The 25,746-nt window shown below is 43.2% G+C and overlaps 1 protein-coding gene across 1 annotated transcript; it reads left to right on the top strand.

The window, feature by feature from the left end:
* On the top strand, nt 1–25,658 carry LOC118400310 (protein kinase C delta type-like). Its single transcript, XM_052473558.1, has 18 exons — nt 1–372; nt 9,182–9,319; nt 9,617–9,816; nt 9,914–9,983; nt 10,482–10,641; nt 11,192–11,223; nt 11,425–11,510; nt 12,178–12,307; nt 12,390–12,490; nt 14,834–14,933; nt 15,111–15,241; nt 15,437–15,610; nt 15,857–15,948; nt 18,170–18,232; nt 18,517–18,655; nt 22,853–23,041; nt 23,160–23,288; nt 23,547–25,658. Exons 2-18 carry the CDS (start codon nt 9,205–9,207, stop codon nt 23,703–23,705), a joined length of 2,070 nt encoding a protein of 689 aa, XP_052329518.1. The 5' UTR covers nt 1–372; nt 9,182–9,204; the 3' UTR covers nt 23,706–25,658.
* Nucleotides 25,659–25,746: the final 88 nt, after the last annotated feature.

A 25,746-nucleotide genomic window follows, 5' to 3' on the forward strand; every position in this document is an offset into this window, starting at 1 on the left:
ATGCAGTTTTGACTAAGCAGTTGCACTATTGTAAAACCAAATTTTGAAGATGGCAATCAATCATCATCACCCATTGGTATAAATGTTTCATGATGTGTGTACAATCGTAAGATCATTCAATGTTACACAGGAGATGACCAAGAATCTGTGAAACCAAATGAGGACACTTGTGCATAATAACTAAGACTGCTGCGTCCACAGTGCAGTGTGTATGTAGCTACCTGGTCGACGTCACATTGCCACAGTTTACAGAGCAAGCGAGCAGTAAGGCTACTTCCTCGATCAACGGAATCACAGAACGAGCAACGGGAAGGAAGACAAGAAAAAGAAAAGTCACAGAACAATAAATAATCTCTACATTTGCAAGACGAGGTAAGTCAAGGGGGAAATACTTTCGGTCATTTGAACAATTGAGAAAGACGCATATACGTTCGTAACTTCGCTGTTGTTACGTTTTGCAATGTAGTTTAATACCTTTTTTAGGTTGATTATTTAAATAGGCTTTATTGAAGAAAACATTAGGCTACATACAGTGCACTGGAAACTTTACGAAAGCTTGCGTGGATACTAGGAAGGTAGTATTTCCGTAACCCCAGAAAATGAAGAAAACGTTGTCAACTGTAATGTTATATATTGATATTGGCGTGCACTGACATCCGCTACATTCCGAGTAAAAAAAAATTCTACAGTACAATTTCATGCGCAAGGGGCAATGAATTATTCAAATAGAAACTTGGCATTTTCGAATACTGGGGGAAAACATGGTTGGTTTTCATACTTTTGACTAATTGTGTATTTCTCAACACCATTTATTTAACTAGGCAAGTCAGTTAAGATACATTCTTATTTACAATGACGGCCTACCGCGGACGACGCTGGGTAAATTGTGCGCCGCCCTATGTGACTCCCAATCACGGCCGGTTGTGATACAGCCTAGAATCGAACCAGGGCCTGTAGTGTCGCGAGCACTGAGATGCAGTGACCACTGCCTTAGACCACTGCCCCACTCGTGAGCCTCACCATTAGGCTATACCTCACGAGACTATTTTCAATATTAGGAGAAATACCAAGGTCTTGGGTTGAAATGGGGAACCTTTGTATCCTCCTATCTTATTCCAACATAGAGTTACAAGCCATTAAACACACCACTTGTGACAAACAGCCACATCCAGGGTTGGTTGTCACACAGTATGGGCAAAGATTTTACATCTAACCCAAGATAGACCACAGCCTGTCGTTTCCAATGGAGCAAATGAATCATAGTGGGCAGCACAAGTAAGGAGGTGGGCAGAGCCAAGTATACCCGAGCCAACAAGGTGAAAAATGTGTTGAAGTGCCCTTGAGCAAGGCAGTTAACCCTAATTTGCTCTATACTACTATGGCTGACACTGTAAAATAACACTTTTCACTTCACCTATCAGGTGTATTTGACAATCAGAGTGTTTGCCTTTTTTTCTAGCAACAATTGAACTAATTTCCAATAAAATAAACAAGTTCAGCCGTTATTTGAAAAAAGAAAAGTCTTTATTTATTTAACAGTATTTCTATCTAACATAATAAAAATAAATGAGTAAAAATGTATTAAACATAGTTGAATATTTGCTTTGACATTGTAGTTCTTACTCCACTCAAATTGTCATGTCAACACTTAATAAAATCAACAGTAACCATCAGATATTTGGATGGAAATATGGAAATATATATATATATATATGTGTGTGTGTGTGTGTGTGTGTGTGTGTGTGTGTGTGTGTGTGTGTGTGTGTGTGTGTGTGTGAATGTTGCTGACTCTCAGTTGGAGTCACATGACTCATGACCAAATCTGAACCAATCAGAGATGCCTGTGTTTCACAGGTTTGGACAGCACAGTATACAGTAGAGCATAGTAGAGTACAGTACAGTAAAGTAAATAAAAGTGTAATAAACTCAGTGCAGTACAGTAGAGTAGTGTAGAGTACCGTAGGGTACAGTAAAGTAGAGTATAGTTCAGTATAGTATAGTAGAGTAGAGCACAGTAGGATACAGTACAGTAAGGTAAAGTTGAGTACAGCACAGTATAATGTACTGTATTGTGTCCTACTGTACTCAACTGTACTGTGGTGTACTATAATTTACTGAATTGAACTAAACTGTACTCTATCTTGCTCTACTGTACTGTACTCTACCAAATTAAACTGTTTTGCACTGTACTGTGCTGTGCTGTAGTGTGCTGTCCAAACTTGTGAAACAGATGTCTTTTCAACATCTGGAAAATAAGTATTCTAGGCATCTTTTCATCGTCATTTAGCTTACTGGGTACATTGTTACAATGGGGATGGTTGTCAGATTGTAACAAGCAACCCCAACATCAGTTTGACAACCATCGCCAACCACCCCAATGCTAATTAAGATGCTAGTTACCACATTGCTTGACCTAGGAACTCACAAATAGGCTTGAAATAAAGCTATCCCTTTCCTCGTTCCAATAAATATATTTTATGGATACTTCCATCAACTATTTATAAAAGAAATAACAAGCATACAAATGTTTACTTTCAACCATGAAACATTCTATTAACCGTCTCACCTCAATGTTTTGTGATCCTGTCCTGAATTGACCACATGGAGGACCTCTTCTATAGAGGACACACATGTTTATGTTGAAATGATTACACAGTAATAATAAGCAGTGACAATCAATCCATGAGACAACCAACCATGGTCTTCCCTTCTTCAAATGATTCTCAACTGTAAACGCATGGGTCTTATTGTGAGCAGACTGTCAACACATTTAAATAAATAAAGCCAGACCGTACTCAGTTATGAGACAATGAGAGAAAACATTATTTCTCATTTGTAATACCTTGCTTTCAAAGCACTCTGGGGTTTCTCAAGATCATGACATTCTGTGGGTTCATTGTGACATGCATGATGCAAGGCATTGCCATTGATGTAGAAGCCGTTTTAAAGACTTCCACTTATCCACACTGTTCAGTTTATTTCCCAATTATTGGACATGTCATGACCACTTCTGCATGTTTGTTGTTCACTAATAACTAGGTTGAAAACAAAGGTAGTTTCTATACATTTACTGTCAAACTTTTATATGCAACTTTACTTGCGAAAAGAAGCCCCTTTTTAAGTTACATTGCATTTGATGAGTCACCACTGTGTCTTATCATAATGCCAACTGAATTTTGTGAACCACATCCACATTTGACAAACAGCGCACAGATGAAGCAAGAACAAGACATGATTTCTGTAAACCCACCCGTTAACCAACTTGTACTGATCTGATGATGTTGTGTGTGTGTGTGTGTGTGTGTATGTGTGTGTGTGTGTGTGTGTGTGTGTGTGTGTGTGTGTGTGTGTGTGTGTGTGTGTGTGTGTGTGTGTGTGTGTGTGTGTGTGTGTGTGTGTGTGGAAGTGTGTACAAGTTTGTACAAGTGTGTACAATGTACATGGTGTAAAGATATCATTTAACTTCCTATTCCATTGTGTACCACTATAAATACTGGACTGTGCATTGTGCTGCGTCCTCCATCACAGGGTGGTCATCTTTATCCATATGCTACCAGGCTTTTTTTCTGGATTAAAAAGGGGTTTAGCTGGTGAGCGTGACAAGGGGCGTGGCAATGGGCCTGAATTTTAGAGAACATTTTAGAGGCCCCCATCTTGGTGGTGTTTTTTGTTGTTGCATTTTTAGCACTTTTAAGCCAATTACAGTGTTTGTAATTTCACAGCTCAACGATCAGAAGATCATACCTACACTGTAACATCGTCCAGCTCACTAGTTGGTTTTATCACTGGTTATTTGGACAAATCACAATTTCGCAGGTGTTAGCATCCTCCGAATTTCAGGAGGGAATATATGGCCCATACACTTTACGTAATTTGCAAGAGAGTGGAGCTTTTCGTTCCGGTTCCGATCCTCGTTCTATCTCTTCTCTATCTCTTCTCTCAATTTTGTTATTTTAATAACCAGGTAACCCAATAGAAAAAAAGTACGATACATACAAATTGCCCTTTGAATGTAGTATGCTACAGTACTGTAAATTACAGGACATTACACTGTTTTCACATTAGGCAATACACTTGCACTACCCATTAAAATGGACTAAACATCACATCTCCATAATGTCTATACCATGTGTGATCATTTGCATCAAACTTGTCTTGAGCATTTGGCCATAGGTTCCCATCGAAATCGCAGTGAATATCCTCATTGTTCATGCACCTGGGAAAAAACCTTTTGGCATGGCGAATCCAAGCCTGATTTAGGCCTGGACTGAAATCATTGCATGCCTCATCCATGGCCTGAAGGAGGGTGGTACGCTCATGGGGATGACAAGCGAACAGCTTCCACTGGGCTCACATACCAAAATGTGTGGACTGTTGTCACTTTGGATTAAAGTATCTGCTACATAAATAGCATATATTACAGTATTACAGCACTGTTTTGGCCAACGCAATTTTAGTAAAGCAGTATGAACCTCCCCCTTTCTTGTTTTGGACATTCTGGATTATTTGCGTATTGGTTTTGTATTGATATTGCATAACTGCATTGTAAGGGCCAGAAACACAAGCATTTCGCTGCGCCTGCTGTAACATCTGCTTATCTGTAGTAGACAAACCAGTTTACATGGCAAATCTTTACCAAATGTTTAAGTGATCATCAGTTAAGAGCAGTCGGATTAAGTAGTAGTAAAATATATTTTAACAAAAGAGAAGATAATCATGTCAAAAGTTTAAAAAACATTTCTTCAAATTTTACTAGGCAAGTCAGTTAAGAACAAATTCTTATTTTCAATGAGGAACAGTGGGTTAACTGCCTGTTCAGGGGCAGAACGACAGATTTGTACCTTGTCAGCTCGGGGATTCGAACTTGCGCCCTTTCGGTTACTAGTCCAACACTCTAACCACTAGGCTACCCTGCCGCCCCGTCAAAAGTAATGTGAGCATTGCAATGTGAAAGGTAATTACTTTATATGAACATGTAGATGAAACACTGATTAGGTGTTTATAGACTAATTACTTCATATGAACATGTAGATGAAACACTGATTAGGTGTTTATAGACTATTTTCTACTGTATTATTGACTGTATGTTTGTTTATTCCATGTGTAACTCTGTGTTGTTGTTTGTGTCGCACTGCTTTGCTTTATCTTGGCCAGGTCGAAGTTGTAAATGAGAACTTGTTCTCAACTAGCCTACCTGGTTAAATAAAGCTGAAATAAATATATATATAGGTTTGTAGGTTTGGTGAAAAAGTGACTATATGATTTTGTGTGATGTACTTAGTCAATTAAAAATGTGCTTAGAGTTGTGAAACAACTGCCTTTTTGATTATCTATTTTGAGTTGTACTAAGAGTTGTGAAAATTGACCAAATACTTGTGAAAATTGTACCGAAGCGATTAAAAAAACTGTAAGAATCCCTTCCATAGTTTGACAGATCACAGACACGCAGTGTAAAGAGCTCTCTGACAGAGAGTGGGCTCTATTTTCGTGTCAAACGCACGTTAGTTAAAATTTCATCATGTAAAAACTGGTGCACTTGCATTTTCCAGCTCTAACGCCAGGTTCGGCAATTTACCTGTCTAACACCAGCACGCTTGCACTCAGATGGGAGAGGTGGAAATAAGACCAACCAAAAGCTGGTTTTAGCGCTAACACAGTTGGTTAAGGCATTCCTTTTGACAGCGGAATCTCAGACTATCCAGTAATGACGCATAATGCCCATATGCACATGGAACAAAAGTAGCCCAATGTACTTTTGGTACCTGTATTTAGAAATATAAAAACTCGTATTTTTTCCCATTTTATTTCTATTTGATTAAAAATCAAATATAGCCTCCCCTCCTCTCAATGAAGGCTTTTTTTTGTCTGCCCAATGCAATCACAAAGTAGTCAAGACTGCCAATAAAGGGTTTGGCTCCTGAAACCGTTTGGAAATAAATCTTAATCACCAAAGCTTTATTATAATATCAAGTTTTAGAGGAGTAAAACAGTGAGCTGACATTCCCTTTTTATGCATTGTAGAAAGGCCCACAGTATTTGAGCCTTGCAGGTCCCGTTTTGGACGTGCGTAAACCCCTGATGTAGTTTACGTTTCCATGCCCAACATGAAACGAGAGATGATAACCTTGGTGAATACTGGTGAACCTCCTATTTAGAAGTCATATGTAACCAGTAAAAATAGCTTGTGTTCCGTTTCATATGTTCAAAACCCAAGCCCTCCCATAGGCCTACTATAACGAAGGCTGGTTCAACAGCAATGCCGGTCTTTAAAAAAAATCATGGATATATTATGATATCATTACATTTTACATGTATTTATTGTTATTTTAAAAAAACTGGTGGCTTGTTTTTCGTTACATTTTATTACAGCCAAACTTCTTAGAATTATTCACCTTCCTCGCACGCTCGCAACTTCTGGAGATGTGTGAATGCGATCTGATCTGTAAAATGGTTCCGATTATGTTAATAAAACATAGGCCTATTGGGAGCAGTATAACGCTGCGTGGATATTCTCCCTTTCTATTTATATTGGATCTTTGTCCAGCAACTGTGAAAAGTTTGGATGTACGTAAACCCTCCATTGTATGCTTTGTTTTAATATGATATGCCCATGGGGAGAAATGATGGTGCCTGTAAGTGTGGCATAGCCGATTTAAAACAAGTTGTTTCGTTTTGATTACAATTATTCGTTATCTTCTGAGGCTTTATCAATCATTCATTCAATATTGCTTATTGACAACGTTAGGCATGTCCATGCTCAGCCATAATGCAATTTACAGTAATCCTAGCCCCTATATCAGTGCTAATTCTATGTATATATTTTCATATAAAAACCAAGCAATTACTTAACGTATTTAGAAAAGATAGGTCTACATTTGTTTTCTTCTTCTGTAAACCATTTAACAAACTATAGCGGACTAACATTGGAATTGGAGTTGATTATATGCAATACATAAAAGACTGTTTTGCCTTTGAACACGCTCTGATTGGCCAGTGAGGGCCAAGCCTCGACACACCCACAACGTGTTTATTCATCAAAACCCAGCTCTTTCGAGCCAATGCCATCAAGTGCGCCAATAATTGTGATAGTAAAAATATTCCTGACACACCCTTGAACATATAAGCTACTGCCTGTGGTTGATTTACCAAATAGAGCCCAGTGGTGTGTGATGTCATTGTCTGAGGTGCTATCAGTCAGCTGTCTGCGAGTCATAAGGAGAGAGAGAGAGAGAGAGAGAGAGAGAGAGAGAGAGAGAGAGAGAGAGTCATAAGGAGAGAGAGAGAGAGAGAGAGAGAGAGAGAGAGAGAGAGAGAGAGAGAGAGAGAGAGAGAGAGAGAGAGAGAGAGAGAGAGAGAGAGAGAGAGAGAGAGAGAGAGAGAGAGAGAGAGAGAGAGAGAGAGAGAGAGAGAGAGAGAGAGAGAGAGAGAGAGAGAGAGAGAGAGAGAGAGGGGAAACGGAAGGGATTATGAGCTCACAGCACATTGATAAGCTCCACATAAATATAATGTGTTATTATTATTAGGTTCAGTTGCTACCATATATACTGTACAGAGAGAGAACTAACTGGTGGGTGGACAAGGTTATTTAACAAGTTTCATAGGAAGAGAAAGAGTCCATGTCAACCCAGGCTCTGATCTGATAGGTAATCTATATCAATCTCTGTGATTCCCTGGTAACACACGCACAGGCATGCACGCAGTCACACAAACACAGGCACGCACACACAGAGTTTATTATTGATCAACACCTGAAAGCAGCACAGCTCAAGGCTTGAACAAACACATGGACACCTCCTTTAGTACTGCATGACATTCCTGTCTCTCTTCCACCTCTTTTCTGTCCTCTTAATGTTTTCTTTTTTCCCTGTCCTTGTTTCTGCCTCCATTTCCTTGTCTCCTGACTTATTGTTGATGTGTATGGGGTGGTGGTGTAGAGCTGGTGAACAGAAACACAGGACTTTGGACATATTGAGACCTGCTCCCTCCCAGGAATGCAGGGAAATACCTTCACTCCCAGAGCTACACTCAGAGAGGATCAGTCTTGTACAGCTAACCTTGTGGGGACACACAATTCAGTCCCATTCAAAATCCTATTTTCCCTAACCCATACCCTTACTCTATCCCTAACCCTAACCATAGCTCCTTACCCTAACCCTAGCTCCTAACCCTTATCATAATTCTAACCCTAACACTAATTCTAACCGTAACCCTAAACCAAGTAGCATTTGACCTCGTGGCAACCAACAAAATGTCCCCAGTTAGTCAAAAATGTGTTGGTTTACTATTCTTGTGGGGACATCTCACATCTCACACCTCATCTCACACCTCACAAGAATAGTTAAACATGTCACACACACACACACACACACACACACACACACACACACACACACACACACACACACACACACACACACACACACACACACACACACACACACACACACACACACACACACACACACACACACACACACACACACACATGCACATTCTTCAACACCTGCTCCTATAATTTCACACCATACATACGTTCTCACGGACAAAATGATCAAAGCAGCTGTCATTGACAGAAGTTCTTTGCCTTTCTGTGTTCCTACTGTAGCCTACGAATGTGTTGCTTTGAATTAGGATTCTCCTCATGTGATATTGAACCCTCAGTTTAAGTTTAACCGGTAGTTCACAGTGTCATTAAAGTCAGAGTCTACTTGTTGCAGTATGTGAGAAGGGCATTGTTTCTCAGATTTGAATCATTATTTAGTTCAGTGACGGATCTCAGGCCTATTTCACAGAGACAGTGTGTGTTTGTTTAGGTGACTCATAGAATCTCTTTCTTTCTCTCTCACACACACACATCTCTCTCACTCTCACACACACATACACACAATCTCTTTCTGTCATATGACTCGATTAGGGGACTGATATCTAATCGCTTCTCCCTTTCTCTCTCTCTCCTCATTTCCCTCTACATTATCCATTTTACTTGTCATCTTGAGTGGATACATATCACACTTTAGGCTTTGCTTATACTTTTACAATGATCAAACAATGAATGAAATAAATATCCATATTAGTAGCATGTGACTGATGATGCAGGGAGTGTGTATGTGTATGTATAGCTCTCATCACCATTGGTGATGTTCAGATGCCATATCTTAATTTGATCATCCCGTTGTTGCAGGAACATTTTTAAGAGGCGTCACCATGGAACCCTTCTTGCGGATCGCCTTCAACTCTTACGATCTGGGTGTTCTGTCCCCCTTGGCCCCTTCTGATACCCCCTTCTGTGCCATCAAGATGAAGGAGGCCCTCACCACCGGTGAGAATCTGACTATTACTATAGTTACTAGTGTGTTATAGTAGAAATAGATTAGTCCCATTGTCCCACACAGTCACATTGTAACCCTGTCATTAAATACTTTATACTGTATGTCCTATGAAAGTCATACACGAGGACCAGTGTTGTACAGATATGCAGGTTTTTAGATTATTAGACAAGAGTATGAAAGAAATCAATCTCTATCTAATCTCTCTTTCTAACCTTTATCTAACCTCTCTTTCTAACCTCTATATAATCTCTATCTCCCCCCTTCCCTCTCTCCCTCCTTCTCTCCAGAGCGTGGTAAGACGCTGGTTCAGAAGAAGCCCACCATGTTCCCAGCCTGGAAGGCCAGCTTCGACGCCCACATCTATGAGGGGCGTGTCCTGCAGGTGCTGCTGATGAAGACTGCAGAGGAGCCATTGGCCGAGGTCACAGTGGGCATGTCTGTCCTTGCCGAGCGCTGCAAAAAGGCCAACGGCCACGCTGAATTCTGGGTAAGAGGGACTTTGACGACAGTCTGATTCTCTACTGTCCTGCATGAATTGTGTGTCTAACTTGCAGATGATTGTGTGTGTGTGTGTGTGGGTTCAGGTTGACCTGCAGCCCTCAGGGAAGGTGATGATGGCAGTGCAGTACTTCTTGGAGGGAGCAACTGATACAGGTACGACTCAGGAGATGAAGCCCACCTACTCTTCTCATCCTCCTCTGTTCCCCTCCTATCTGGTCTGTTTGTGATCTATATTTTATATGTCATGTTTGTCACTCTGAAGCTGTCTGTCTGTTCCCTTGGTTCTCATTTATTCAATGCTCACATTTGGAGTACAGACGGAGCAAGAGGGAACAGAGCAAACTGTTTGTTTGTGTTTGTGGGGACGCACACACACACACACACACACACACACACACACACACACACACACACACACACACACACACACACACACACACACACACACACACACACACACACACACACACACACACACACACACACACACACACACACACACACACACACACACATAGGTTTTGCCGGTTTTCTCAAACCAACAGTGGACCAATCACTCCAAATGTTGTCACTACTGTTCCTAACACTACAGTGATGTTTCTTAACCATAAGGCTGTGCTGTTAGCCTGACTCTCTCCCTGTCACCTATAGAGGGAAAGCCTCCCACAAAGGAGGAGGTAGGGGGTCCCACCATAAACCGCAGACGAGGAGCCATCAAACAGGCCAAGATCCACGAGGTCAAATGTCACGAGTTCATCGCCACCTTTTTCAGACAGCCCACCTTCTGCTCCGTCTGCAGAGAGTTTGTCTGGTCAGTTATCAATGTTGTCCAGCCGCCTGTCCTCATGGCTCTTTACTCCTAGCTCTACTTTCTTTTAGCTTCATGCTAACAGAAGTCATTCCCTATTTACAAGTTTTATTATCAGTTCCATTCATCCAATTTAAGTGGCAACGTCTGGGTCGGTCTACTTTATACTGAGAGACTGAGTGGAGGGATAAGATAAGGCAATGTCTTAGTATGGCCTATGATCTCCTCCTATCTATCTAACTTTAGGGGTTGTGTTTCCGGGAGTGGGTCAGAAGTCTTGCATTGTCTGGAAATACCAACACAAGACTTATCAACATTTAGCAATGTATTTTCAAAATCAGCACAGCTTCCACTACTAGTCCTGTATTATTAAACTGGAGTTGTGTTGTATTAGAATAGGTTGTGTCTCTGGAGACGGTGGATGAGTATCTGTGTGCTGCTGTATAAACGGTGCTCACCTGTCATCTACGTGTATAGTCCATTCACACTGTGTCTCCATTCATCATCACTGGCCCTCCACAATCTCTCACTCTTATACCTTTGTATTCTACAGGGGGCTCAACAAGCAAGGGTACAAGTGCAGACGTAAGTGTACAATAATGTGGACAACCTACTGCTATACAACCACATACACATAACATCATAGATACACATCTATAAACCCTGTAGTTATAAACACTACCTCAATGCAGAGCAGATTGTACAGCCCTACCAGTGACTTCGATATCTGCCTGTATGAATGGTGCTCACCTGTCATCAATGTACCCCATATCTCTTCTCTCCCAGAATGCAATGCAGCTATTCACAAGAAATGCATCGACAAGATCATCGGCAGGTGTACGGGCACGGCAGCCAACAGCCGGGACACTGTGGTACGTTGGGACTACTAATTAAGTAATTAATTTGATTATTTATTAATTAACTTATTTGTGTCAATCCAATGTGGAGTTTACTCCCTATGAGTTTTCCGTTCCATTGACTAAACTGGTCAGGAGGTTTTCCTCCATTAATAATGTGAACAATAGCTGTGATGCCATTAGCTGTCAAGGTGTCATAGGGTCAGAGTCCAAACTGGCAAGCATCAATCAGACATGTAACCTCGACCAAGGATGAGGTCCCCTCACATCCCCATCAATATTCATCAATAGAAAGGGCCAAAGAGCACATGTAACTGAGCTTAGAGGTTACATTCAGACATGACGGAATTACCTTCACTCATACGTGAGGGGTGTGTTCTGAGTTAGAAAGGGGCGTATATAAGGCCCTCTCTACACTAGAGAGAGCGGGAGAGGAGACCAAGAGAAAGTGTGCCTGTCGATGACAGTATACAGGACCCCACTGAAACTACTACAGACAGGACCTAGGCTCAGGAAGAATAACACCATGGCACGCAAAACAAAAGTAGATGGGGAGAGAACAAGGAAGGAAGGAGAGAGAGAGATGCGCAGGCCATGAGGTACCCACCCAGGCGGGTGTTTTTCCCCCCCTGGTAGCGATGGATCTGGGTGTTGATGAGTTGTGTGTGTGTGTCCATCACAGTTCCAGAAGGAGCGCTTTAAGATTGACATGCCACACCGCTTCAAGAACCACAACTACATGAGTCCCACCTTCTGTGACCACTGTGGCAGTCTGCTGTGGGGCCTGGTCAGGCAGGGCCTCAAGTGTGACGGTAAGGAGCCGCATGTGTGTGTGTTGTGTCTGCATTGTCATTGTATTTAACTATATACTGTAACCCTTCTATCCTCTTGTAGATTGTGCCATGAATGTGCATCATAAGTGTCAGGATAAAGTGGCCAACCTTTGTGGAATCAACCAGAAACTACTGGCTGAAGCACTTACACAAGTCAGCCAGGTGAGTGAGGGAGCTGATTGTGTGCATGTGCAAGCGTGCAGGCATGTGTGTGAATGTGTGTTCTTGAAAGTGCATGTGTGTGTGTGTGTGTGTGCGTTGACATATGTTACTGAATGCGTGTGACACCTGACCCAGATCTACTGTATCTGTATGGCTATGGGAACCTGAGCTTCTTGTCCTGGGCCCAGTTTCTTTAAAGTTCTGGATTCCGGCTATCGGGTAGGATAAAATGCATCGAAAAATAATTAATAGGACGGGAGTCCCAATTGAAGTCAATGATTTGTCTGTTCTATTTCTATGCATTTTATCCTATCCGATGGGTGAAATCCAGATAGATAACTTCTGAAAAACTGGGCCCTGGTATGTTTATGGACAGAATACTTTTTGTGGTGCTGAGTCTTCCATCAACCCTAATGCTCCTTATCATGGCCCTATCTAGCCAATAGCAATTAACTACCTTCCCCTGGACACTATGTTTATATATTATGTTATGACTAAGGTCTGACTGAATAAGCTGCTATGTCATTCTTAAGTCAGCATTATGTAGGCCGTATAACAATGGGGTCAAGTGAAATGCTGTATGACTGTTCAACAACAGTATTTTACAGCCCTGTCCCCATACAGGGTAATGCATCTTTGTTTATGGATATCTGTCAAAGGTGACAACGAAGGTCTTATTTGCTTCTCCCTCTCATCACCCTTCTATATACAGTGGGGAGAACAAGTATTTGATACACTGCCGATTTTGCAGGTTTTCCTACTTACAAAGCATGTATAGGTCTGTCATTTTTTAATCATAGGTACACTTCAACTGTGAGAGGCGGAATCTAAAACAAAAATCCAGAAAATCACATTGTATGATTTTTAAGTAATTCATTTGCATTTTATTGCATGACATAAGTATTTGATCACCTACCAACCAGTAAGAATTCCGGCTCTCACAGACCTGTTCGTTTTTCTTTAAGAAACCCTCCTGTTCTCCACTCATTACCTGTATTAACTGCACCTGTTTGAACTCGTTACCTATATAAAAGACACCTGTCCACACACTCAATCAAACAGACTCCAAACTCTCCACAATGGCCGACCAGAGAGGGTGTAAGGACATCAGGGATAAAATTGTAGACCTGCACAAGGCTGGGATGGGCTACAGGACAATAGGCAAGCAGCTTGGTGAGAAGGCAACAACTGTTGGCGCAATTATTAGAAAATGGAAGAAGTTCAAGATGACGGTCAATCACCCTCGGTCTGGGGCTCCATGCAATATCTCACCTCGTGGGGCATCAATGATCATGAGGAAGGTGAGGGATCAGCCCAGAACTACACGGCAGGACCTGGTCAATGACCTGAAGAGAGCTGGGACCACAGTCTCAAAGAAAACCATTAGTCATGGATTAAAATCCTGCAGCGCACGCAAGGTCCTCCAGCTCAAGCCAGCGCATGCCCAGGCCCGTCTGAAGTTTGCCAATGACCATCTGGATGATCTAGAGGAGGAATGGGAGAAGGTCATGTGGTCTGATGAGACAAAAATAGAGCTTTTTGGTCTAAACTCCACTCGCCATGTTTGGAGGAAGAAGAAGGATGAGTACAACCCCAAGAACACCATCCCAACCGTGAAGCATGGAGGTGGAAACATCATTCTTTGGGGATGCTTTTCTGCAAAGGGGACAGGACGACTGCACCGTATTGAGGGGAGGATGGATGGGGCCATGCATCGCGAGATCTTGGCCAACAACCTCCTTCCCTCAGTAAGAGTATTGAACATGGGCCGTGGCTGGGTCTTCCAGCATGACAATGACCCAAAACACACAGCCAGGGCAACTAAGGAGTGGCTCTGTAAGAAGCATCTCAAGGTCCTGGAGTGTCCTAGCCAGTCTCCAGACCTGAACCCAATAGAAAATCTTTGGAGGGAGCTGAAAGTCCGTATTGCCCAGCAACAGTCCCGAAACCTGAAGGATCTAGCTAGAGAAGGTCTGTATGCAGGAGTGGGCCAAAATCCCTGCTGCAGTGTGTGCAAACCTGGTCAAGAACTACAGGAAACGTATGATCTCTGTAATTGCAAACAAAGGTTTCTGTACCAAATATTAAGTTCTGCTTTTCTGATGTATCAAATACTTATGTCATGTAATAAAATGCAAATTAATTACTTAAAAATCATACAATGTGATTTTCTGGATTTTGTTTTAGATTCCGTCTCTCACAGTTGAAGTGTACCTATGATAACAATTACAGACCTCTACATGCTTTGTAATTAGGACAACCTGCAAAATCGGCAGTGTATCAAATACTTGTTCTCCCCACTGTATGTATTATCTCTCCCTATTTTTCCTGTATGTCTTTCAGAAATCCTCCACTCGGCGCTTGGACCCAACCCTAGCTGACCCAGATATAGGGGTCTATCAGGAAATCAATAGGAATTCCACTAGTGGTCTAGATGTTAATGGTCAGTCTGTGTTTGATTTTATGAACATATTTGATGATGATGTGTTATTTTAAATTCGCTGAAATCAAGTTTGTGTGAATGGTCTGGAGTAAAATATGTTTTTATATATAACGTTAATTATAATGATGATTAGGATGACAATTGTGTTGATGACCTTATAAGCTGTGTCTTCCCCAGACGGCCACCCTTATGGCAGGCTGTGGAAGGGCTCCAGCCCGCATCCCCCATCTCGCCTCACCCACCTGACACTCATCAATGTAGACAACTTTGTCTTTCACAAGGTCCTAGGCAAGGGCAGCTTTGGCAAGGTAAGCCTGGTACAGCAGACATTCAGGATTCCAGAGCAGTAAAGCAGTAAAGCTCACCACAGTACAGTTCACATACAATTAAGCAGTAGGGACAACAGACTTTAATATTACCACCAATATAATATTTAATCAGGCTCTCCTCTCTTCTTTCCTTTATTCTGTCCTTCCTCTCTTCAAACCCCCTCCTCTCCCCAGGTCCTGCTGGCAGAGTTGAAAGGTCAGGGGGAGTGGTTTGCGGTGAAGGCCCTGAAGAAAGACGTGGTTCTGATGGATGATGATGTGGAGTGTACCATGGTGGAGAAGAGAGTCCTGGCCCTGGCCTGGGACAACCCCTTCCTCACACACCTCTACTCCACCTTCCAGTCCAAGGTACAGACTGCACACACACACTCCTTGGTCCTCTTACTGTGTGCCATTCTGGTTATTATAGCAATATATAGCAGCACTATTTTTTTCTGATTAACATTACTAATAACAATAAGTGTCTACAAAAGCTGTCTCCAATAAGAAGTGATGTAAACACAGACTCGCTATCATAGCTCATTACACTACTACTGTGCTAGGTAGCTTTACAGTATGTGTTATGATGCCTGACTTTGACCGTGTTGTCCACAGGAACACCTGTTCTTTGTCATGGAATATCTGAATGGAGGAGACCTGATGTTCCATATTCAGGAGAAGGGACGCTTTGACCTCTACAGAGCAACGTGAGTTTCCCCAGTCACACAGACTGAGATAAACACACACCCCTAATGTCACTATTACTCACTCATAGAGACATACAGACACTCACCACCAATACGTTGATGGAAACCAGACAGCTATAAAGCAAAGACGGTGTTTACACAGTGTGAGACTGTAGCAGTGTGTTATGGGGTTATGGGGTTTCCCTGCTACATACAGGGAAATTATGCATTGGTGGATTTTGGCTTGGTCACCATTCATGAGTAGCTGTTCACCATGCAAAGGAATGTGTGTGTCTCTCTGTCAGTGTGACTGTATTTGTTTTTGCAGGAGTCCCACAAGAGAAAGACTAGATTCAGATAGTTTGAGTGAGGTCAACCACAGAGAAGGTACAGAGTCGCATGGCTGTTGAGCCCTTCTGAGTGTGGATCTGAAATGGGATGTTAAACTAACTGGTGCTTAGTTATAGTGGTGTTAAAGTTTTTCAGTCATTAGGTGCCTTTATCCCCTCTATGCTCAGGACAGGTGAGATGACAGGAGACATTCATTTCTACACTGTTTCCAGCTATACCTGATCCAGCATTGGCATCTGCTCCTATTGTCCTCACCCATGCTCCCCAAGGACCGTCTCAGAATGTTCACCTCTCTGCTCTCACTGTATTAATCATTAACTAATTGTGTGTGTGTGTGTGTGTGTGTGTGTGTGTGTGTGTGTGTGCAGCACACAAGCTGGCAGTGCAGAATGGAAAGTCTTGTGGGTTTGGTTTCCTGGTTATGTAATATGTTTCCCAGGGTAGTTTGGTGAACTGTTGAGTTTCAAATGAGTTCCACAATCACATAACAATAAACCTGTATCCACTAACTGACCCTAAGCATCTTAACGCAGTGGCACAGAGACACTGGGCCACACCCTAAACACACTTAACACAGTAAAACCCAATACACACTGTTTCTTACTGAGTAGCCTCTTCACAATTTGGCATACTGTTATGTGTGTGTCTACATGCATGTGCGTGTGTGTGTGAGTGTATATGCGTCGTTCCACCAAGAGTGCCTTTCGCGTAGTGTCATTTGGTAAAGAAATTCAATAATTTTAACATTCTGTCATAAAGACCACATGTTCTTCATAAAAACATGTTTTACCAACAAAAGAGGTTCAATTTAAAAAATACTTTAGTAAGTGCCAAATAAAGTAACAGGGTTGACCCTAACACAGCAGATGTTTTCAACATTAAATCCCATTGTGACAGGGGGAATGGAAGCTTGTTGTGTGCAACACTGAGGGGCAGTTAAAAGTTTGGTTCACGTAACAGGGTTGACCTTAAAATGAGGTACAGAGGTAAATGAATCAGTAATCACATGAAATAAATAATAATCTTCAGAAATGACTATCAAAACAACAAAATAACTAGGGCTTTACCATGATGGTGGAAACTTGGGTTAAGTGGGTTACATTATTCCAAGAAGTCAGAAAAACATGTGAGGGACATGTCTAAATGCTGATTTTTTAAAAATAATTTTGTCTATTCATATTAAAAATCTGATTTATTGAATTTTCCATGTGGTTCATATTAAAGGGCACATCATTTAATATAACAGGCTTTTAAAATTCAATATTGGTGCACTATTTCTACTTAAAATATCAAAAGCGATCTGTTCGTTGAACAAACTACCCATATGATGGTGTGTGTGTAGCCGGTTGATACAAGGACATCTTAGATACGGCTGATGCGTGTGACGGTATCTACTTGTGTGTTGAGTGAGAGTCAGAGGAGAAACCTGTCTGGACAAAGCAAACTTCAAGTCAATCATTCAGTCTCTCAATCCCAATCAATCACCAGCGACAAAAGCATACACAGTCTCTCTCCACCTATGTCAAGGCCCAATCAGTTTCCCCATGCCAGAGTTGAAAAGAGAAGCAGGTCAGAGATACTGTAGGCTAATCCTTCAGCTGTGGCTAGGCTGGGGCCACTGGGCCAGGAGCACCTCTCAGGTTTCACCCTACAGTATGAGGCCATTGTTCAGCTCTCCTCTCTGAGCACCACTCTATACAAATGGCCTCTTCAATAATGCAGCTAGCTACACACTGGACTGGAGTCCTCAGCGACAGACAGCAGTGTTCAGGGACTAACTCAATAGGAAAGTAGATAGAGTAGTACTCTGCTGCCAGCCAGCTGGATCTCTAGACTGTGTAGTGATGTTTATCTCTTTTTCCTCCCTCCTTTCTTCTCTCCCTCCCTCCAGGTTCTACTCTGCTGAGATCATCTGTGGCCTTCAGTTTCTGCACTCCAAAGGGATCATTTACAGGTAAATAGCAAATGCCATCATCAGCACTCTAATGTACACTCACTAACTTCTTACTCACTCAATCACATTACCATACAGATAAAAGAAAATGGCCAGAGCCCTTCCACCAAGGATTGATATAGTGATAGTATCACGTTGTGGGACAGTGAGTATGTGATTATTAGCTGTGCTTTTCTGTACTGTCACAACTCTAGTCACCCTCTCAACCTTTCTACACCACACATTTCTTCCCACCCTGTCTTACCTCCAACTCTCCCTCACTTGTTTTGTCTTTCTGCCCTCAGAGACCTGAAGTTGGACAACGTGATGTTAGATCATAGCGGCCACGTAAAGATAGCAGACTTTGGCATGTGTAAGGAGAACGTGTTTGGAGAGAGCCTAGCCACAACCTTCTGTGGGACTCCTGACTACATCGCTCCAGAGGTATGGAACAGAGACATACACTCTCAGAAAAAAAGGGTTCCAAAAGGGTTCTTTGGCTGTCTACATAGGAGAACCCTTTTTGGTTCCAGGTAGAACTCTTTTGGGTTCCATGTAGAACCCTCTGTGGAAAGGGTTCTACCTGGAACCAAAAGGGTTATCCTATGAGGACAGCCGAAGAACCCTTTTAGGTTCTAGATAGCACCTTTCTTTCTAAGGGTACATTTACATTTTACATTTAAGTCATTTAGCAGACGCTCTTATCCAGAGCGACTTACAAATTAGTGCATTCACCTTATGACATCCAGTGGAACAGCCACTTTACAATAGTGCATCTAAATCTTTTAGGGGGGTGAGAAGGATTACTTATCCTATCCTAGGTATTCCTTAAAGAGGTGGGGTTTCAGGTGTCTCCGGAAGGTGGTGATTGACTCCGCTGTCCTGGCGTCGTGAGGGAGTTTGTTCCACCATTGGGGGGCCAGAGCAGCGAACAGTTTTGACTGGGCTGAGCGGGAACTGTACTTCCTCAGTGGTAGGGAGGCGAGCAGGCCAGAGGTGGATGAACGCAGTGCCCTTGTTTGGGTGTAGGGCCTGATCAGAGCCTGGAGGTACTGAGGTGCCGTTCCCCTCACAGCTCCGTAGGCAAGCACCATGGTCTTGTAGCGGATGCGAGCTTCAACTGGAAGCCAGTGGAGAGAGCGGAGGAGCGGGGTGACGTGAGAGAACTTGGGAAGGTTGAACACCAGACGGGCTGCGGCGTTCTGGATGAGTTGTAGGGGTTTAATGGCACAGGCAGGAGCCCAGCCAACAGCGAGTTGCAGTAATCCAGACGGGAGATGACAAGTGCCTGGATTAAGACCTGCGCCGCTTCCTGTGTGAGGCAGGGTCGTACTCTGCGGATGTTGTAGAGCATGAACCTACAGGAACGGGCCACCGCCTTGATGTTAGTTGAGAACGACAGGGTGTTGTCCAGGATCACGCCAAGGTTCTTAGCGCTCTGGGAGGAGGACACAATGGAGTTGTCAACGGTGATGGCGAGATCATGGAACGGGCAGTCCTTCCCCGGGAGGAAGAGCAGCTCCGTCTTGCCGAGGTTCAGCTTGAGGTGGTGATCCGTCATCCACACTGATATGTCTGCCAGACATGCAGAGATGCGATTCGCCACCTGGTCATCAGAAGGGGAAAGGAGAAGATTAATTGTGTGTCGTCTGCATAGCAATGATAGGAGAGACCATGTGAGGTTATGACAGAGCCAAGTGACTTGGTGTATAGCGAGAATAGGAGAGGGCCTAGAACAGAGCCCTGGGGGACACCAGTGGTGAGAGCGCGTGGTGAGGAGACAGATTCTCGCCACGCCACCTGGTAGGAGCGACCTGTCAGGTAGGACGCAATCCAAGCGTGGGCCGCGCCGGAGATGCCCAACTCGGAGAGGGTGGAGAGGAGGATCTGATGGTTCACAGTATCGAAGGCAGCCGATAGGTCTAGAAGGATGAGAGCAGAGGAGAGAGAGTTAGCTTTAGCAGTGCGGAGCGCCTCCGTGATGCAGAGAAGAGCAGTCTCAGTTGAATGACTAGTCTTGAAACCTGACTGATTTGGATCAAGAAGGTCATTCTGAGAGAGATAGCGGTAGAGCTGGCCAAGGACGGCACGTTCAAGAGTTTTGGAGAGAAAAGAAAGAAGGGATACTGGTCTGTAGTTGTTGACATCGGAGGGATCGAGTGTAGGTTTTTTCAGAAGGGGTGCAACTCTCGCTCTCTTGAAGACGGAAGGGACGTAGCCAGCGGTCAGGGATGAGTTGATGAGCGAGGTGAGGTAAGGGAGAAGGTCTCCGGAAATGGTCTGGAGAAGAGAGGAGGGGATAGGGTCAAGCGGGCAGGTTGTTGGGCGGCCGGCCGTCACAAGACGCGAGATTTCATCTGGAGAGAGAGGGAGAAAGAGGTCAGAGCACAGGGTAGGGCAGTGTGAGCAGAACCAGCGGTGTCGTTTGACTTAGCAAACGAGGATCGGATGTTGTCGACCTTCTTTTCAAAATGGTTGACGACGTCATCTGCAGAGAGGGAGGAGGGGGAGGAGGATTCAGGAGGGAGGAGAAGGTGGCAAAGAGCTTCCTAGGGTTAGAGGCAGATGCTTGGAATTTAGAGTGGTATAAAGTGGCTTTAGCAGCAGAGATAGAGGAGGAAAATGTAGAGAGGAGGGAGTGAAAGGATGCCAGGTCCGCAGGGAGGCGAGTTTTCCTCCATTTCCGCTCGGCTGCCCGGAGCCCTGTTCTGTGAGCTCGCAATGAGTCGTCGAGCCACGGAGTGGGAGGGGAGGACCGAGCCGGCCTGGAGGATAGGGGACATAGAGAGTCAAAGGATGCAGAAAGGGAGGAGAGGAGGGTTGAGGAGGCAGAATCAGGAGATAGGTTGGAGAAGGTTTGAGCAGAGGGAAGAGATGATAGGATGGAAGAGGAGAGAGTAGCGGGGGAGAGAGAGCGAAGGTTGGGACGGCGCGATACCATCCGAGTAGGGGCAGTGTGGGAAGTGTTGGATGAGAGCGAGAGGGAAAAGGATACAAGGTAGTGGTCGGAGACTTGGAGGGGAGTTGCAATGAGGTTAGTGGAAGAACAGCATCTAGTAAAGATGAGGTCGAGCGTATTGCCTGCCTTGTGAGTAGGGGGAAGGTGAGAGGGTGAGGTCAAAAGAGGAAAGGAGTGGAAAGAAGGAGGCAGAGAGGAATGAGTCAAAGGTAGACGTGGGGAGGTTAAAGTCGCCCAGAACTGTGAGAGGTGAGCCATCCTCAGGAAAGGAGCTTATCAAGGCATCAAGCTCATTGATGAACTCTCCGAGGAACCTGGAGGGCGATAAATGATAAGGATGTTAAGCTTGAAAGGGCTGGTAACTGTGACAACATGGAATTCAAAGGAGGCGATAGACAGATGGGTAAGGGGAGAAAGAGAGAATGACCACTTGGGAGAGATGAGGATCCGGTGCCACCACCCCGCTGACCAGAAGCTCTCGGGGTGTGCGAGAACACGTGGGCGGACGTGGAGAGAGCAGTAGGAGTAGCAGTGTTATCAGTCGTTCCGTTGAGTGTAGGCAGCTATTCGGGGGCTGGCTGGCTTAGCATTGACGTGTGGTGATCCATGTTTCCGTCAGTGCCAAGAAGTCGAGGGACTGGAGGGAGGCATAGGCTGAGATGAACTCTGCCTTGTTGGCCGCAGATCGGCAGTTCCAGAGGCTACCGGAGACCTGGAACTCCACGTGGGTCGAATGCGCTGGGAAGACAGACAGCAAAGACAACTATGTAGCTGGCAGCTAACACTACACTAATCAAGTCAGTTCAGTTGAGTGTAATAGTTTCTACAGTGCTGCTATACGGTGGACATTAGCTATGTGGCTAGCTGCTGGAGTGGGAAGTTATAGTAGACTACGTAAGGACGACAAATAGTTGGCTAGCTAACCTCGGTAAATTAAGATAATCACTCTAAGACTACACACTCTAAACTACACAATTATCGATACGAAGACAGCAAAGACAATTACGCTAACACTACATAATATCTTTGATACAAACGGTGGAGCTATGTGGCTATGTAGCTAGCTAAGAAGAAATTGCTAAGATTAGACAAATCAAACCGGTGTACTATAATGAAATGTAATGAAAAGTAATACTACCTGCGGACCGAAGTGCGAATGCGACCGCTCGCTCCAACACATATAACAGGGTATACTGTATACATGGCTGCATCTCATGACACCCTATTCCCTATTTAGTACCCTACTTTTGACCAGAGCTAAAGTAGTGCACTCTGAGAGATGGGTTAGGTGACAACATCACAAAAACGATGTGCACGCTTCAATGGAGCAAAAGTCTGTGTCCATGTGTTGTTGTGATTCTGGATGGCGAGATAGCTAGCAACAAAGACACTCTCCTCTGTGTGTTTTTATCCCTTGTTCACTGTTTCTCTCCTCTGTGTGTTTTTATCCCTTGTTCACTGTTTCTCTCCTCTGTGTGTTTTTATCCCTTGTTCACTGTTTCTCTCCTCTGTGTGTTTTTATCCCTTGCTCACTGTTTCTCTCCTCCGGTTTTGTTGCTAAAACAACCAACCTGTCGATAGGGTATTATTTGAGAAGCAATCACTGCAAATATACCTTTGCGAGTGTCTCACTATGATGATGTCACTGACCATGTCTTTCTATCTGATGACGTCACTTTTAGATACTGCTGGGTCAGAAGTACTCCTTCTCCGTGGACTGGTGGTCATTCGGGGTGCTGCTGTACGAGATGCTGATTGGTCAGTCACCCTTCCATGGTGATGACGAGGACGAGCTTTTTGAGTCTATCCGCATGGACACGCCACACTACCCTCGCTGGATCACCAAGGAGGCCAAGGACCTGATGGAGAAGGTCTGCTCACCCCATTCCCTCCTCCCATACAGTGTCCTATTCTGCCTCGGAGTCTATTTCTCTCCTCCTTTGTGTGTTTTTATCCCTTACTCTCTGTTTCTCTCCTACGCCGCTGCAGCTGTTTGAGAGAGACTCAACTCGCAGGCTAGGCATCGTTGATAACATTCGTGTCCACCCCTTCTTCAAGACCATCAGCTGGCCCGCCCTGGAGAGGAGAGAGGTGGAACCCCCCTTCAGACCCAAAGTGGTACGGTCTAGACATGAGGTTTTATAGTGATGATAAAACAGTTGTAATATATAGGCCTACCATAATATAACGCACAGTATTTGGAGTCGTTTCAAAGGGGAGAAAAGGCTGTCAGCCATTCATGTATCTAAACAAAGATCTACAATAATTTAACTACTGAATGCTCAGTAGAAATTAGGCATCATTTGATTAATCACTGATTGTCTCCATGTATCACTTGTCCTCCCTACTGATTGACATCTCTCCTGCCAATGACAGAAAGCCCCCAATGACTGCAGCAACTTCGACCGGGAGTTCCTCAGTGAGAAACCCTGCCTTTCCCATGGTGACAAGAACTTCATGGATTCCATGGACCAATCAGCTTTTGCCGGGTTCTCCTTCATCAACCCAGAGATGGAGCTTCTCCTGGAAAAGTGAGGGAAGGGCCTGTCAACCAATCCCCATGCTCTTAGTTCTCAGTGACATTACTGGGGTCATAGGGGATGCCAGCGATACGTTACTAATGGGTCGTTCCATGAAATGTTTGCCTTTTGGACATGCAAACTTTTAAGAAATTAATTTACAAATATATTTTCTTTCAACATTCGATTGCATTCAATGTGATCAAACTCTCAACTTGAGTGAGCTGTTCAATGTTCAGCATTTGTGACTGTAATAGAAGCACAAGCAGTCTCCTATGGAAAAACATGTTTTTCCATCTTTTTTTTTTTCACGTTTTTCCAAAAATCCTATGAACTAAGAGCATTTTATCTTCATTTGTACCACATTGTCAACCCTGTTACAGACACTTAAGTAACTGCCTAACTATTATTTAAATGCATGTTTGAGATAAATCCAACATTTTCTCATTGATTAAGTATTCCTTGAACAAATAACTCACGTATAATATCAAACTGATAAAGTTACCGTTGGGCCTCTAACAGGGTTGACGATAACATTGTTGAGGTTTTAGGTGAAGATCATCCATTACTCCTCATGTGGTGAAGAGCATGGGACCACATGGTGCTCATGAAATTAGGAACTATATTTATGTTCCACACATAATGAAAGTTTAATAAAATAAAAATATTCTTAACATTAATTGAGCGAACAGGGTTAATGTGTTGAGATCGACCACCTCACTCAAAGATGATAAAACAATTATAAATAGACCAAAAAGAGAGAGAGGACTTCCTCCCCTTTCCACCATGCTTTTCAGAAGACCCAATTGATGTCCACTGCTGTGAATCATTTAAATTGGTGGGAATGGTCCATAATTTAAAAGGGGACAAATTGTTTGCATAAGGGTTGGCCTTCAAATGAGGGACAGACGTGAATGCATCACTAATCACATGAATATAAATAATCATCTTCAGAAATGACTGTCATAGCAGCACAATAACTAGACCTTTACAATGATGGTGAAACGTCGAGATATTTTGGGATTAAGTGGGTTGAAATGTTTCTAGAACTGACACAGGGTTGATGGAGGAACATGTCAAAATGCAGAATTTTGGCCTTTATTCAGGTAAAAAAAATCGGATTTATTGAATTCTCGATGTGGTTTAAATTATAGTGCACTTCATTTACAGGCTTTTAAAATTCAATATTGGTGCATCATTTCTACTTACAATATCAAAGGGATGCAAAAGGCATCCATCTGGTGAAACGACCCTAGGGTCAGTTTGTCAAGGTGTCCTCATTCATGTGATCAAACCCTCAACTTGAGTGAACTGTCGTATGTTTAGTATTTGTGACTGCAATAGAAGCACAAGCAGTCTTTGGTACTTAGAGAAATTATAGGATTTAAACGTATACAGGAATGGCCCTCTGTTGTACAGATATACTGTAGGTGTTACTGTTTTGTGTGCATGCTAGGGTGTCCAGATGTACACAGATGTATTAGGGTTGGAAGGTGTATGTGCGTGTGTGTTTGTGGCTGTGAAAGGAAATGTTTAAAGACCTCATACCAACACCAACCACCTCTCAATCACAACAACCTCTAAATGTGTCACATGTTCTTGAAAGACTAACTTAATCCAAATGTCCAGTTCGTCACTGCATGGGGAGCCTTTGCCTCTATTGTGTGGTCATTTGGACTGTGTGCCATGTAGTGTTAAGAAGACCAAAAGTTCAGACTGAGCAACTACAGGAATCGCTGCCGTTACATGTAGCCTCATATGGGACAGAGAAAGATTTGGTGTATGATTATTGTGCTTATTGTGTATGATGCTATGTGAAAGTCTTTATTTGAATTGAACTCATTGAGATGCTGTATATAGATCTATATATCTATATGTATATTGTTGTAAAATGTATATTATTGGTGTGCTAAGGATGTGCTTTTTTTACTGTCTCCATCTTTTACATCTTAATAAAAAATCATCAACTCCTAGTGTCTTCAGTCATTCTACCATATAAAGCACTTTAGATAGCAGGGAGTGACGTTTTATAAACCACGCTATCACTGCACTCAAGA

This window comes from Oncorhynchus keta, chromosome 21, assembly GCF_023373465.1.
Source record: "Oncorhynchus keta strain PuntledgeMale-10-30-2019 chromosome 21, Oket_V2, whole genome shotgun sequence".
Taxonomy (NCBI): domain Eukaryota; kingdom Metazoa; phylum Chordata; class Actinopteri; order Salmoniformes; family Salmonidae; genus Oncorhynchus; species Oncorhynchus keta.

Bases quoted from the DNA above. Each gene is read 5' to 3' on its own strand.
- LOC118400310 (XM_052473558.1), top strand. From the start codon at position 9,205: ATGGAACCCTTCTTGCGGATCGCCTTCAACTCTTACGATCTGGGTGTT. The intron at 9,320-9,616 runs GTGAGAATCTGA...CCTTCTCTCCAG, and splicing joins GAAGGAGGCCCTCACCACCG to AGCGTGGTAAGACGCTGGTT. The intron at 10,642-11,191 runs GTCAGTTATCAA...TGTATTCTACAG, and splicing joins GTCTGCAGAGAGTTTGTCTG to GGGGCTCAACAAGCAAGGGT.